Source organism: Acomys russatus, chromosome 15 (genome assembly GCF_903995435.1).
Source record: "Acomys russatus chromosome 15, mAcoRus1.1, whole genome shotgun sequence".
In the NCBI taxonomy this organism is placed as follows: domain Eukaryota; kingdom Metazoa; phylum Chordata; class Mammalia; order Rodentia; family Muridae; genus Acomys; species Acomys russatus.
The window spans coordinates 9312180-9326294 of record NC_067151.1 but is presented as its reverse complement, the minus strand read 5'-3'; the positions used below and the strand labels follow the sequence as shown (position 1 = coordinate 9326294).

The 14115-nt window shown below is 40.4% G+C and overlaps 1 protein-coding gene and 1 pseudogene across 2 annotated transcripts in view; one reads left to right on the top strand and one right to left on the bottom strand.

Annotated features, from left to right (window-relative positions):
* Window positions 1-796: 796 nt before the first annotated feature.
* Window positions 797-14115, top strand: part of Sec62 (SEC62 homolog, preprotein translocation factor) — a 28229-nt gene continuing 14910 nt past the window's right edge. For both annotated transcript variants that reach the window (XM_051157023.1, XM_051157022.1), the window contains exons 1-3: window positions 797-882; window positions 8933-9041; window positions 10096-10201. In XM_051157023.1, the coding sequence (XP_051012980.1) occupies window positions 847-882; window positions 8933-9041; window positions 10096-10201 (251 nt within the window). In that variant the 5' untranslated portion in view covers window positions 797-846. The remainder of the gene's footprint in view (window positions 883-8932; window positions 9042-10095; window positions 10202-14115) is intronic.
* LOC127199143 (60S ribosomal protein L35a-like) lies at window positions 7136-7515 on the bottom strand (annotated as a pseudogene).

Below are 14115 nucleotides of genomic sequence, written 5' to 3'. Positions count from 1 at the left end.
ATAAATGGCAAAAATTAAAATAATTAACAGACCAGACCTGATTGGTAGAATTCAACTTTATTGTCTCTACCTCATCTGTATTTTCTCAACTACCTACAGGTACAATGGTTTGCTATTCCCACAATGTCACTGGAACTTGCATCTAAGCCCTTACTACCCAATCTCACTGGTCTAGAAGGCTCTAAAATAACCACAGTCATATAGTAAATAGCAGCCATAGTATGCGTGGCCTACGGTCTACTTCATCCCAACTTCCCTGGGCTCTTCCTGACTTGTGGATTCTAAAGATGAGTTATGAGGCGTCACGTGAGGCGCGGAGCAGCCATTCCAAGCTTTGGGCCATGCAGCGTCGCAACCCCTCACACTCATTAGAGGAGTCTCTCCATCTCTGCCTCTGAGGTTGTTTCTCGTGTCTTTTTAAGTGGAATTTCACGGAACTGAAGTGAGGGGGCGCGACGGGGCTGGCTGCGGCAGGAAGCGCCACAGGTGAGGCTGCGGCCCCCGCGGTCCAGGTGTCCTCCTCCTCAGGCAAGGCCTCGCCCCGGCGACGACGGTGACTCTGAGGGGCGCGGCCGGGGAGTCTGTACTTTAGAAGCCATTCCGATGACTCCGACGTTCAGTCAGCCCGGGAGCCGACGCCTCGTCCCAGTCCTGCGAAGGGGAACCACTGCCCGAACCCCGCCGCCGCCGCCGCCGCCGCCAGCCCCTAGCCCGCGGCGGGTTACATAACGGGCCGCGAGCCGCCGCGCTCTCGCGAGATTTACCCCGCCGCCACCCCTCTCCACTTCTCCCCCCCCCCCCTCCCTTCTCGCTCCACGTCAGAAGGAACCGGGCGGAGCGGCCAACATGGCGGAACGCAGGCGACACAAGAAGCGGATCCAGGTAGCTCGGCGGAGCCGTGGGGCCGGGGCCCTGGGCGCGCTGGGAAGAGGAGGCAGAGGTGGGGCGGGGGATGGAGGGGAAAGGCCGCGGGCGGGAGGGCGGCGGGAGGGTGTCTCCGCGGGGTCGCGGCGCCTTGATGGGCCCGAGGCGGGGCGGTGCTGGCGGCCGCTCGCTCGCTCGCTCGCTCGCGGGGTCTGCGGGGCGGCGGAGCGGGGGGGGGGGAGGGAAGGAGGCGCGGCGCTCGGAATCCCGCGGCGGCCCGCTGGGGGGCTCGCGCGGGGAGGCCAGCCTCCTCCCCTCGGGAGCGCGGACGATGGCGCTCCCGAAATTAAGGCCACTGTAACTGGGGGAGGGGGGAGCGGTGGGGAGGGGACCTGGGGCGCCGCAGCCGGTTCTTTGTGCTTCCAGATGGTCCGGCCTCCGGGCTCCCCTTCCAGATGTGCAGTGGCGGCTGCCACCCCCACCCCACCCCGTAGTTCTTTTAACCGAGCGGTGTACTTGAAGCTTGGCAGGCTTTCCTCCAGGCGACGCGATGTAAACAAATCCTGCCCGGTCGGTGCTGCAATGAGCCGGTGGCACCCAGAAACCTTCCCCGTGTGCCAGCCTCGCCAGCCTCATGCCCTACATAGCATGCCGCCCTCGCCCCACACGATGTCACCTGTGCATCTAGTCCCCGCAGTTTGCTCCCAGCTGCGCGCTCTTTGTGTGTTCAAGGTTGGAGGCGAGCGCCTCAGGCAGCTCACGCAGAAGAAACCCAACGGCCTAAGTTGTTACTGTGTCAATCATAAGTTGTTAACGCTCATTCTTGTCGGTGTGGTCCTCACTCGGGATGACTTGCGATGTTCGCTTTATATCCGTTTTGAAAGGCTTACCTGTTCATCGGCCTCCAGGCCCTTTGGACTGCGTTTTTAAGTTATAGGTGAAAACTTTTTAAATACTTCGGGAGAGACACCAGTGTTCAGTTCGTTTGGAATTTGGCAGGCTTTACAAAGTAATTTTGAAGAGGGTACAGAAGGAAATTAGAGGCAGGTTCCAAGTTCACAAAGCCTTTTATTTAAACTAGGGTGTCGAGACTATAGAATTTTCTAATTATGCTATGCCTATGCTTTTGAGATTTCGCGTTACTGCTGAACATGGGTAGTTAGTTAATTACAATTTGTGTTGAGTTGTTAAATTGTAGTTAGTTTATTACAATTTGTATTGAGTTGTTAAATTGTAGTTAGTTTATTACAATTTGTGTTGAGTTGTTAAATTTCTACCTCCTGTACTCCTATGCTCACCCTCGGCAATACAGATTTGTACGTTTTTGTTCTTCAATGCACGTTATTTTCCAGTTTTATCTGATCTTCAATATTTTCATGAAGATGATATAATGTACATTTTAAATGTCTGTTCATATTTCAGTTATGAGTTTATGTTAAACAACTGTAGGTAAAGAGGGTTTCATGCTACAGCAAGGGTATTGGCCAAGAGCTACAGCTTAGTTATCTTTTGCCTGCTTGTACTTCAGCTCCGCGAATTAGCAAGGACTTTGAGTTTTGGTGGGTTTTGTTTGTTTTGGTTTTTCGAGACAAGGTTTCTCTGTGTGGCCTTGGCTGTCCTGGACTCACTTTGTAGACCAGGCTGGCCTCGAACTCACAGCGATCCGCCTGCCTCTGCCTCCCAAGTGCTGGGATTAAAGGCCTGCACCACCACGCCCGGCTGTTTGTTTGTTTTTTAAACTTAAGCTTTTTCATTTGTAAGGATTGCTTACCTTAAAAAAAAAAAAAAAGAAAACTTTTTAGGCTTATAGAGTTGGTATGAAAACAGTAAGTGAATTAATGACTTACTAAAGGTTATTTAAAATGCTTGATGAGTCCAGGACAGCCAAGGCAACACAGAGAAACCCTGTCTCCAAACAAACAAACCAACCAACCAACAAAAATGTTTGGTGCATAACTTCCTTCTTTCCCTCCTCCACAGAATAAAGAAATTAGGTTAGGTTATATTGGTTTTTGATAAGTACTCCTTAATAAGTTTAAAAATAATTAATAGCCATGTATCTAGTAAATTAACCATTAGGATGTAAGTTATATGGAATGTTGCTATTTACTTTTTGTTTTTTTCAGAGTCTAGTGATTAAAAGTCAGCTTGGTATTATAAAATTAATTTTCCCCATCCTCTAAATAAGTTTTTATATGGCAGTATAGAATGTTCGTGGAAGATCTTACAGTACTACTTTTATATAGCCCAACAAGTTTTTACTGTTTATTTTTTGGTTGTGTGTCTTCTACGTGCAGTTATGTGTGCTTGGGTGCGGGTATCTGTGGAGGCGGGAAAGGGTGTCTGCTCCCCAGAGCTGGCGTTAAGGCTCCTTGACAGTGGGTGCTAGCATCCAACTGAGGACTTTTGGAAAGCAGTACTTAACCACGGAGACATTTATTCAACCTCTTCCAGCTATCCTAGGGAATTTCTCACTTCTTTTATTCCTGTCAAGAATCGAAAACTCTGATACTGGCATCACTTGAGATAAAAAGAGCAAATGTAATGACAAAGTTCAGAGATTGTAACCAAAAAAAAAAAAAAAAAAAAATCTATTCAAAGACCTTTAAAGCTATCTTTTGAGTTTCCTGTTGTGATTTGATGTTTTTGTTTAGAAAAGATTTTTAAGTCAGATTTGTTTGACTTTGAATTACAGTGGCTGTTTTGGAAGGGGAGGGATGTTTGATACAAAGTTGAGAGTTCTATTTTGGTCTTGGAGCCAACTTTTCGAGAACAGAATAGTTTTAGAATCTGGGACCTCGATCACATTCTTTCTTGGACTCAGATTGGGTCACTGGAACCTCACAGTGAGCTCACGAGTTCATTGGCTTCATGTTGTCACATCTTAATAACTAAGACTCTTAGGCCAGAATGACATCGTCAAAACTAGTGAAATACTTGTCTGATTTAAGAACAGCAATTATGTATTTTCAGGAAATATGGTGACTTTGTAGATTAACTAGGAAGTAGAAGCATTGACTTAGAGTTCTTATATCTTAAGAGTTTACAAATGGAAAAGAACCCGATAGAACGTATTTAGAATCCTCTGTCTACGTTCAGTCTCAGGAGGTAAGATGGCTCAGAGGGCAGAAACACTTGCCTGGTGGGTTGTGTTTGATTTCACAAGGTGGCAGGAGAAAACTGACCTCTAGAATTGGCCTGACCTCTACATGCACACATTCACACGTATGCGTGCAATTAAAAAAAACAAAAAACACCACCACCAACAAAATGTTCAGCCATATAGAAACAGTGGTAGGCTTGGAGCTTACAGATCTTGCCCTCATTTTACTGATAGACTGATGTCCAGTGAGGTCACCTGACTTGAACTAGGCTTGCCTTTTAAGTTAATAAAGTGGGGCTGGAGAGATGGCTCAGAGGGTAAGAGCACTGGCTGCTCTTCCAGAGGTCCTGAGTTCAATTCCCAGCAACCACATGGTAGTTTACAATTATCTATACTGGGATCTGATGCTCTCTTCTGGCATGTAGGTGTGTGTGCAGATACAGTCCTTACATAAAATAAATAGATCTTCCACAAAAAAAAAAAAAAACTTAAAAAAAAAAAGTTAATAAAGTTAGATTTAGACTAGTCATCTGATTCACAGTGCAGTGCTCTTTCCACCTCATCATCATTGACTGGAAAAATAGGTTTTGAATTATTTTAACCCCAAATTTATATATATTACATGTGTATATCACATATATGTAGTTATAGTTACAGACAGTGGTTGGCCATCCAACGTTAAGTGCTGGGTCCTCTCCAAGAGCAGTGTGTACTCTTAACCACTGAGCTATTGTTCTAGCTCCCCAAATTCTGAATATAAAATTTCATTTAAGAAAGATTTAGTGTGACTTACTCCTGCTCAGAGAATCATTCCATGAAGTGTTATGCTTGTGTGTGGAGTCTAGTTCAGTTTGAAATCTTCAGGTGACTTCTCTATCTTAAGACTTGTATAGCCTCCATCAGTTATTTTTGTTGGACCCATCTGTCTTCCTGGAAGTAAACTCCTGACATATACATGGGCTTGTATGCCTCATTTCAGGAAAGAGAAGAAAAATATTTGGGACTGTTCAACCAGACTGTTCAACCAGGTCTCACTTCTTGGAACCGTCTGAAGGAAAGAAAAAGAATCCAAAAATCCCTAAGTCTGAAAGTTCCTCCTACTACCCACTACTTCATCCCAGAATACCGGGCTTAACAGAATTTTGCAGTTACATAGCAAACCTTTTGCCACAGGAAATACCACAGAAGCAATTGTAGATGGTACTACTGTTAGGTTACAGAGCTGTGTGACTTTAAGCAAATAATTTAAGATCCCGTCTAGCTTTCAGAGTATTTCCTATTAACCTATCATTTGCATTTTTATAAACATTTATATTACTTTTTTGTACTTGTATGCAAAAGCTAAGACCTTTTCCATTCATCTTATTATTGACAGACTAATAAGTTTATTTCTATTCAGTTGTAAATTGTTTGGAATTCTGTAAGAGTAAAGCCCATGGCTTGCTCTGGATGCTTTGCTTCTTTCTTTCTTTCTTCCTTCAGAAGACTACAAATATTACCAGACTTCCTGGTTAAGTAATTTTAGGTTGTGATTAATAGTAGCCAGCAGATTGGTATTGATGCAAAGAAAAGGCAATCTAGCTTAAACTTGTTGATATCTTCATTCAAAGACAATTGTTAGAATTCAAGGAGTTAAAAAAGTTCTTTTCGTTTGAGTTGATGAGCTAGGTTTTGTATGTTTTGTAAGCATTCATAAATACTCTCAAAAGGCTTTCACTTCTGGTTAGAAGTCTAGCACAAGCATTCTGTTCACAGTAAAAGGGAACAAATAGGAGAGTGTGTACTATAGTCTAGTTTGTAAGCAAGGTTAAGACCACACGTTAGGCCCTGTTTAGGCTGCAGCAGGGCGGAAGTCACCCAGCATCTCCTGTGTAACCAACTTGTGCTGTCCTTCCTGGTGCTACTCTCACAGTAGTCTTCCTGGTACTAAACCCCGCAGGCACTGCAACACTACACTGTTATTAACTAGTAGCAGTCACTTTAGGAGAGGACTAGTAGACAACTGAATGCTGTGTCCTCTTGAAAAAATTACTCAGATGTCTCTTTTGTGGAGTTTTTTGTCCGTTGTTGTTTAGTAGTGTCCTTACCAAGGAAAATAAAGAGTTAAGGGAAAAGTTGATTAACTTAATTATTAAGTGAAATTTTAAAAAAATTGAAGATACTTAATAGTGTCTGACTTACTGTTACAAAATTGACTTTTTTGAGTTTTTTTATCTTGACATTTACCAAATTTTGTATGTGATGCCTTGATCAGCATTTAGGAACTTAGCACATTTCTCTGTGATCTTTAAATGGTTTAATTGAAGATTTGTATAAGTATTGACATACCATACCCAAATGATGGTCTCTATAATCCTTACCCATCCTTCCTTACACATTTCTTTTTATTGAAAACTACCCCTTTTAAAAAATAACGTTTTGAGCATATTCACTCCAGGTCCTCCCAGAGCCAGTCCTACCTCTCTGCCCACCCAACTTTGTGCTTCCTTCTTATTGATTAACATAGCTTGTATCTCCACATTGCATTTACTCTTTACCATTAATCCTTGGGACTCTACATTTGAAATGTTTCAGATATATACATTTCCTTCCTGTCTTAGGCCAATGTCACGTCACATTTACTTGACTGTTACAGTAGTCTCCTAACTACTTTCCTGCTTTGCATGTTTTCCCCTATTCATCTTGCCTACAATCATAAAAATATTATTTAAGTTACTTTCTTTTTTCTGTTCTATTAAAAACAGTCATCTTTTTTGCTCCTTATGGAATAAAGTTAAAATATTTTTATTCTCTTTGTACAGATTTAACATTCCAGTACATTAAAACAGATTTCTATGAGAGTTGAGTGTTCATTCTCAGCCTCTTTGCTTATGCTGGTCATTCAAGTGTACTCAGAGCTTGCCTTTCAAAATCAGACATCTTTTCCGTACCCTTGTTCACTTCTACTTTGTGTACTTCTAAAATATTTTTATTTATTTTTCCTGTTTGGAAAATAGTAATTGCTGCTTAGCATATTTATGTAACAAAGTGCAGGTGTCCTACCTTACCAATACACATAGTAGTGTCCAAAGATGATAGGATAAGCACTCAGAAGTATGTATGTGATTGAATGACTTACATTTATTGAGGCTTCTTTTTTTTTTTTTTTTTTAACAAGAGCACAAATCCACTTTTATTATTTACTTTTCATTAGTTTAAATCCGAGAAGGGTACAGCATCACACGGATTCTGTGTCCAGTCTGTGGCCTTCGCAGGAAGGTTGCTTCGGAATTTGGCACGAACCATGCCACTGTTTCCATGGGTCCGAGTTACTTTTCCCCAGATCACTCTGGTTTTGTTCGGTTTGCCTCCAGGAGTCACTGTGTTGTTTTTTGCTTTATACACGTAAGCACATCTCTTGCCTAAGTAGAATTCAGTTTCATCCCAAGCATAAACACCTTCAATTTTAAGAAGAGCTGTGTGCTCTCTTTGGTTCCAGAGACCTCGTTTGTAGCCAGCAAAAATGGCTTTGCACCACAGCCTCCCAGACATAGTCGCGTTTTAGAAGTCGTTTTAGAAGTCCTGTTCCCAGCAGGCCTGCACAGGCGCCAAGATGGCGGAAAGAGCGAGACTTCTTATTTAATCAGGCTTCCTTCACTTTGAAATCAAGTTCATCGCAATGGCAAGTTACCAGTTAGATGAACTTTAAAGTTGACAACAGATACATTGAATGAGGAAAAAGCAGTTAGTATATGTTGTTATTATAAAATAAAATTGGCCGAGAAGAGACTTGATACCCTATGAGCATATACAGGGGGAAGTGATCCCCCCAGGAACAGTCATAGGGGAGGGGAATAAGGGGAAAAGGGGAGGGAGGGAAGAATGGGAGGATACAAGGGATGGGATAACCATTGAGATGTAACAAGAATAAATCAATAATAAAAAATTAAAATAAAATAAAATAAAATTGGTCTCAAACTCCCAGAGATTGCCTGCCTCTGCATCCTGAATCTGGGATTAAAGGTGTGCACTACCATGCCCTGCTGGACTTTTAATTTTTATTACTACAATTAATTATGGCTGTGTAGCCAAGTTTGTCATTTTAAAAAAGGGAGCCGGGCGTGGTGGTGCACGCCTTTAATCCCAGCACTCGAGAAGCAGAGGCAGGCAGATGGCTTTGAGTTCCAGGCCAGCCTGGACTGCGAAGCGAGTCCAGGACAGCCAAGGCTACACTGAGAAACCCTGTCTACAAAAAAAAAAAAAAAAAGAAAAGAAAAGAAAAGAAAGAAAGAAAAAGGAGGTGGGGAGCAATAAGTAGAGAAGGAAACACACATGAAAGGATAGAGCAGTTTTCCCAGAGCAGCTCTCGCTACTGCACTACCATTAGCAGGAATAACCCTTTCCACAGCCCCACTGGGGAGAGTCCCAGACAGCGTCTGTGATCCTTCAGAAAAAGGAAAAGACTAAGTGCAGTCACCAGCATCTCAGTTCTTACGGTTACTACCTTGGAGCTGCTACCCTTGGTTGATTTTTTAACAAACTCTTTATAAACTGTTATCCATATGTTTGACTATGGTTATTACATTTCTTTATGACACCTGTTTCTACTGGCTTTGACATTTAGGCAGTCATTATTGGCAACATCTTATCTTTTAAGTTATTGCTTGGTGAATATTAAAAGAAGCCATAAAAATTGAAGGAATGCTATACAAAATAGTTAATATGCTGGAAAAACAGCTTAATAATACTCTGTAGTTTAGGCCAACATGTAGGACAGCCTTTGGCCCTGTGGGTTTGTATTTATAAAGTATTACGTGTGTCCATTTTGTCTTTCATATGCATTATCAGGTTTGCTCCAAGGAAGCTCTGAAAGAAGCAAGCCCAATATAACACTTGAAAAGATTTAGAGAATAGATGTACAAATTACGCTTCAGTGCTTGAATTTCTCATACGTAACCACACTAAATTAGCATTTCTTTGTTGCAGGAAGTTGGTGAACCATCTAAAGAAGAGAAGGCTGTAGCCAAGTATCTTCGATTCAATTGTCCAACAAAATCCACCAATATGATGGGTCATCGAGTTGATTATTTTATTGGTATGACTACGACCCTAGCCTTATTTCTGTACAAGTCCTATGAAGTTACCTACACTTGGATGCATACAAGTTATGAAGAGCTTCCGTGTGTGGTTACTGAATCTGGGTGATGGGTATATGGCAGTTGATTATCCTAATCTTCCTTTTATGGTTGAAAAAAAAGGATAAATGCTTTATAATTGGTTTTATTGGACATTTCAAAAACAAGACTTATTTTCAGTGTTTGCTATAAAATACTACCTTTTGTTCAGATAGTATGATTACATGGAGCTAATTAGGAACATTGTTCGCATATTATCCATTCAACCTCATGAAAGCTGATACCATCTATGATATAGTCCCCAACCGCTTATAAGTGATGGTTGTATTTTTTGTCTCAATAACTAAATTTGAATGCTGGGCATGGTGGCGCACGCCTTTAATCCCAGCACTTGGGAGGCAGAGGCAGGTGAATCTCTGTGAGTTTGAGGCCAGCCTGGTCTACAAAGCGAGTCCAGGACAGCCAAGGCTACACAGAGAAACCCTGTCTCAGAAAAAACAAAAAACCCAACTAAACTTGAACGTCTATATACAGAAGAAATTTCTTCTTTTTATGATATTAATGATTTTGCTACTCACTAAAAGTTTAGAAAAATCGGCATGCTAATCTCTAAATCTAATGTATTTATTTGCTAATACAGCAGTAGATTATTCCATGATTGTTCTGAATTTTCACTACCATTGAGGGAAGTAGGAAGTGTTTGGGTTATTTTTTATTGTGATTATTCAGTGATTGATGGTTCCATACAAATAATTTTGAGAGGATTTTTTTGTTATAAATATTTCCCCATTAGTTTATTTTGCTTTGAGTGATATTTACTTGCCAACATTGCTGTCAAGATGTTTATCAGTGTATCTCACAGGTTGGCATTGTAAAGAACGTTAATGATAGTCATTAGACTTGATACTCTATCCTGTCTTTATTTCTGTTGTCAGAATGTTGACATTGATAACATGATTTCATTAGACGTAAGTTCACATGTACTAAATTTTACATAACAAATTTCTTCTGTAGCTTCAAAAGCAGTGGATTGCCTCTTGGACTCAAAGTGGGCAAAGGCCAAGAAAGGAGAGGAAGCTTTATTTACCAACAGGGAGTCTGTGGTTGACTACTGCAACAGGTAGTGTTTCTTGGTCAGGATAACAATCAATAATGCCAACTTTTCCCATAGGGCTGAAGCCTTTTAACTGTTGTTGTTACTAACTGTAATGAGCTTTTATATGTAACCTGGATTTTATCAGCATGCAGATGCTTGTTCTTAGACTTACTGTATTTTAAAAAAACTTATTTATTTATGTATTTTATGCACATGAGTGCTCTTTCTTCATGAATACCAGAAGAGAACATCAAATCCCATTACAGATGGTTGCGAGCCACCGTGTGGTCACTGGGAATTGAACTCAGGGCCTCTGGAAGAGCAGCTAGTGCTCTCAGCTGCAGAGTCATCTCTCTAGCCATCTATCTTACTATATTTTCAATTGTGTGCATTTTATAGCTTTGGTCTTTTACTCTTGTGTATTCACCCAAGCTACTGAATGAAAGAATCAAGAGAAAAAAAGCATAACCATGTCTACAGTGGGCAAGTTCTGTGTAGAAATAGTCAGATTTTTTTTTTCCAAGTTTTTTACATGGATGATGGTGGTTAATTCTGTTTCCTTTGCTTTTTAGTAGCTTTGCCCTGGACTGTAAGCCCAACTTACTGCTGTTTTCAGTGATTGCTAATATAGTATTTCTCTTAAAATTAAACCGGTTCACTGCCATTATAGTCTCTTCTTGAAGATTGCAAGATAAAGTACATGCACCTTGGTAACATACACATGTTTTTCATTTAGGTACTTTTTCTTTATAGAGAAGCTTTTGTTCACTAATTTATGCCTGAAAACAAAAACAAACAAACAAAAAAACCAAATTACTTTCTTCTTTCTGTTTAATACTTAAGTAGCATACTTACTAACCTGTATTAGTTAAATTTTGCTTTTATGTACCAAAGTTTAAAAACATATTTAAGATTTTAAATTCCATGTTTGTTTGGGACGTATATAAAGCATTTAATGACTGTGCTTAGTAACACTTTTAAGTGCTTATAATGCCCCGTTGGAGAGATGGAGGCAAGATGATCAAGAATTCAAGGTTATTCTTGCCTACAAGTGAGTTGGAGGCCAACTTGGACTGCTTGAGACCCTGTTTTAAGAAAGAAAGGAAGGAAGGAAAAGAAAAGGAGGGAACGAATGAACAGTATTGATCTGAGAACCCTCTTTACTAAATGTTTAAGTTAATAATTATCAAATTCTTAGTTGCTAAATGACTATAGATGACTAATTAGCATTTCAGAAACAAGTCTTTTTTTTTCTTTTTCATTAATTTATTATTTATTTATTTATTTTGGTTTTTTGAGACAAGACTTCTCTGTGTAGTCTTGGCTGTCCTGAACTCGCTTTGTAGACCAGGCTGGCCTCGAACTCACAGTGATCCGCCTGCCTCTGCCTCCCGAGCACTGGGATTAAAGGGGTGCACCACTATGCCCAGCCAGAAACCAGAAACAAGTCTCATTGAGGCTAAACTAATAGTGATACAGTTTATATTTACTGTCTTGAGAATTCAGGATGTAACCTTCCCTCTGCTGTGTGTGTGTACATATAGATATACATACATGTTTATGTATGCTATAATATGTTAACAGATACTACACATGCAGGAACTGGGATATGTAGGCAAAATTAAAATCCTTGTCCAAGATCATATAACAAGTAAAGGTAAAGCTCTAAATGCAGCAGTCAGGTTCCATACTGTCCACCTTTGGACCATAACTGTGTCCTCCGTGGCAAAAGTCAAATCTGTATCACTTGCCAGTACTAATGTTAGGGATATTAAATCTCTCAGGAGAGTAACCAGTATTAGTTCACACATTGTGGCCTTTTAGGAACCTTAATACGTTGTTATGAAAAGTGTTAAAAGGTATTGAGGCTGAAGAGATGGCATATGGGTTAAGGGTACTTGCTGCTCTTACATTCCAACCCAGTTTGTTTCCCAGCAGCCCTGTTTCTCCAGTTCCAGAGAACCCGGTGCCTTTTTCTGACCTCTGAGGACACCAGTTATACACTCACAATCTACTTACATAAACAAATCACACATTTGTGAAAGTTCCTAGAATGTCTGACATAAAGTAAATATTAAGTCTGAAAAAAATTAAGACAGCAAAAGAAATATACAAATAATTTCTAAACTTAAAAAAACAAAAACAAAAAACCTGTTCAGCACGAATTAAATAAACCCCCATTGCAATGCTAGGCCTTATAATAACATTGGTTACTATGACTTGGTCACTGCTTCAGAGTACATATTCTCATCTGTTAAAAAATTACAGGTAGTAATTTTAGTTGGAGAAACCTTCAGCAATGACTTCACAGAGGAAAATTTTTAAAATATTTATTTATTTATTATGTATACAGTGTTTTGACTGCATGTACCCCTGCATGCCAGAAGAGGATACCAGATCTTATTATAGATGGTTGTGAGCCACCATGTGGTTGCTGGGACTTGAACTCAGGACCTTTGGAAGAACAAGCAGTGCTCTTCACCACTGAGCCATCTCTCCAGCCCCACAGAGGAAATGTTTTAATCAAAATTTGGAACTTAAATAATTGATTATCCAAAAAAACAAGAGAAAAGCATTTATTCCCAGGAAGAAGCATAGAACATACTCAAATAGGGCCATATTAGTAGTTCTGTGCAAATGCCTGAGTGCTGTGTACTTACGACTTACCCTGTAGCAGTTAATCAGCATCACTTTTGTAGGCACAGAATTAGTTGCATAGACATTCTCTAAATACTCACCAAGGAGACAGTCAGTGATTCTACTTACTATAACATAGAAGAATGTAATGACTTATTTGTTGGGTTTTTTGTTGTTGTTGTTGTTGTTGTTTTTCGAGACAGGGTTTCTCTGTGGAGCCTTGGCTGTCCTGGACTTGCTTTGTAGACCAGGCTGGCCTCGAACTCACAGCGATCCACCTGCCTCTGCCTCCCGAGTGCTGGGATTAAAGGCGTGCGCCACCATGCCCGGCATTGTAATGATTTATGAATCTTGTGTTTGCAGAACTATAAATGGAAGGTTTTCTCATAGCAAAAATAACTATCACTTACAAAGTATGTGTATGCTAAGCACTAACAATTTATATGCCTCTCATTTAATCCTAAAAATTGTATATGATGAGTACTACATAAAATCAACTTACTGGGGCTGGAGAGATGGCTCAACAGTTAAAAGCACTGGCTGCTCTTCCAGAGGTTCTGAGTTCAATTCCCAGCAACCTCATGGTGGCTCACAACCATCTATAATATGATTGGATGCCCTCTTCTGGCTTGCGGGTGTACATGCAGGCAGAATGCTGTATATATGTATACATAATAATAAATAGATAAATCCTTTTAAAAAATCAACTTACCTAGTTAAGTGGCAAAGGCAGTATTTGAATGTTTGTAACTAAAATAGTTTAAAACACTAATTTGACTGGGTGTTAACTACATACTTTTTTTTCCTCACACAATATACTCTGATTATGATTTCCCCTCCTCCTCTCACTTGTCCCCTACTTTCCTTCCTATCCAGATCTACACCCTTTCTGTCTCTTGCTAGAAAACAGGCATTGAATGAGTAATAATAAAAATACAATAAGTAAAAATAAACAAATTGGAATAGGACCAACAACCAAACAAGAAAATAAACCAAAGGAAAAAACACAAGAAATGCACTCCCACTCCCAACTTGATCCCCCAGTTCCGACCACCCCATCGTTCCAGAACTATTTCATTTCCCTTTCCTAACAAGATTTACCTGTCCCCACCCCAAGTCCCTTACTCCACACCTAACCTCTGTGGTTCTATGAATTGTAACTTGGTTGTCATTGACTTAACAGCTAATACCCACATATAAGGAAATACATACCATATTTGTCTTTTGGGGTCTGGAATATATCTCACTCAGGGTGGTTTTCTTTTTCTTGTTCTTTCTATTTACTTGTGAATTTCACGATT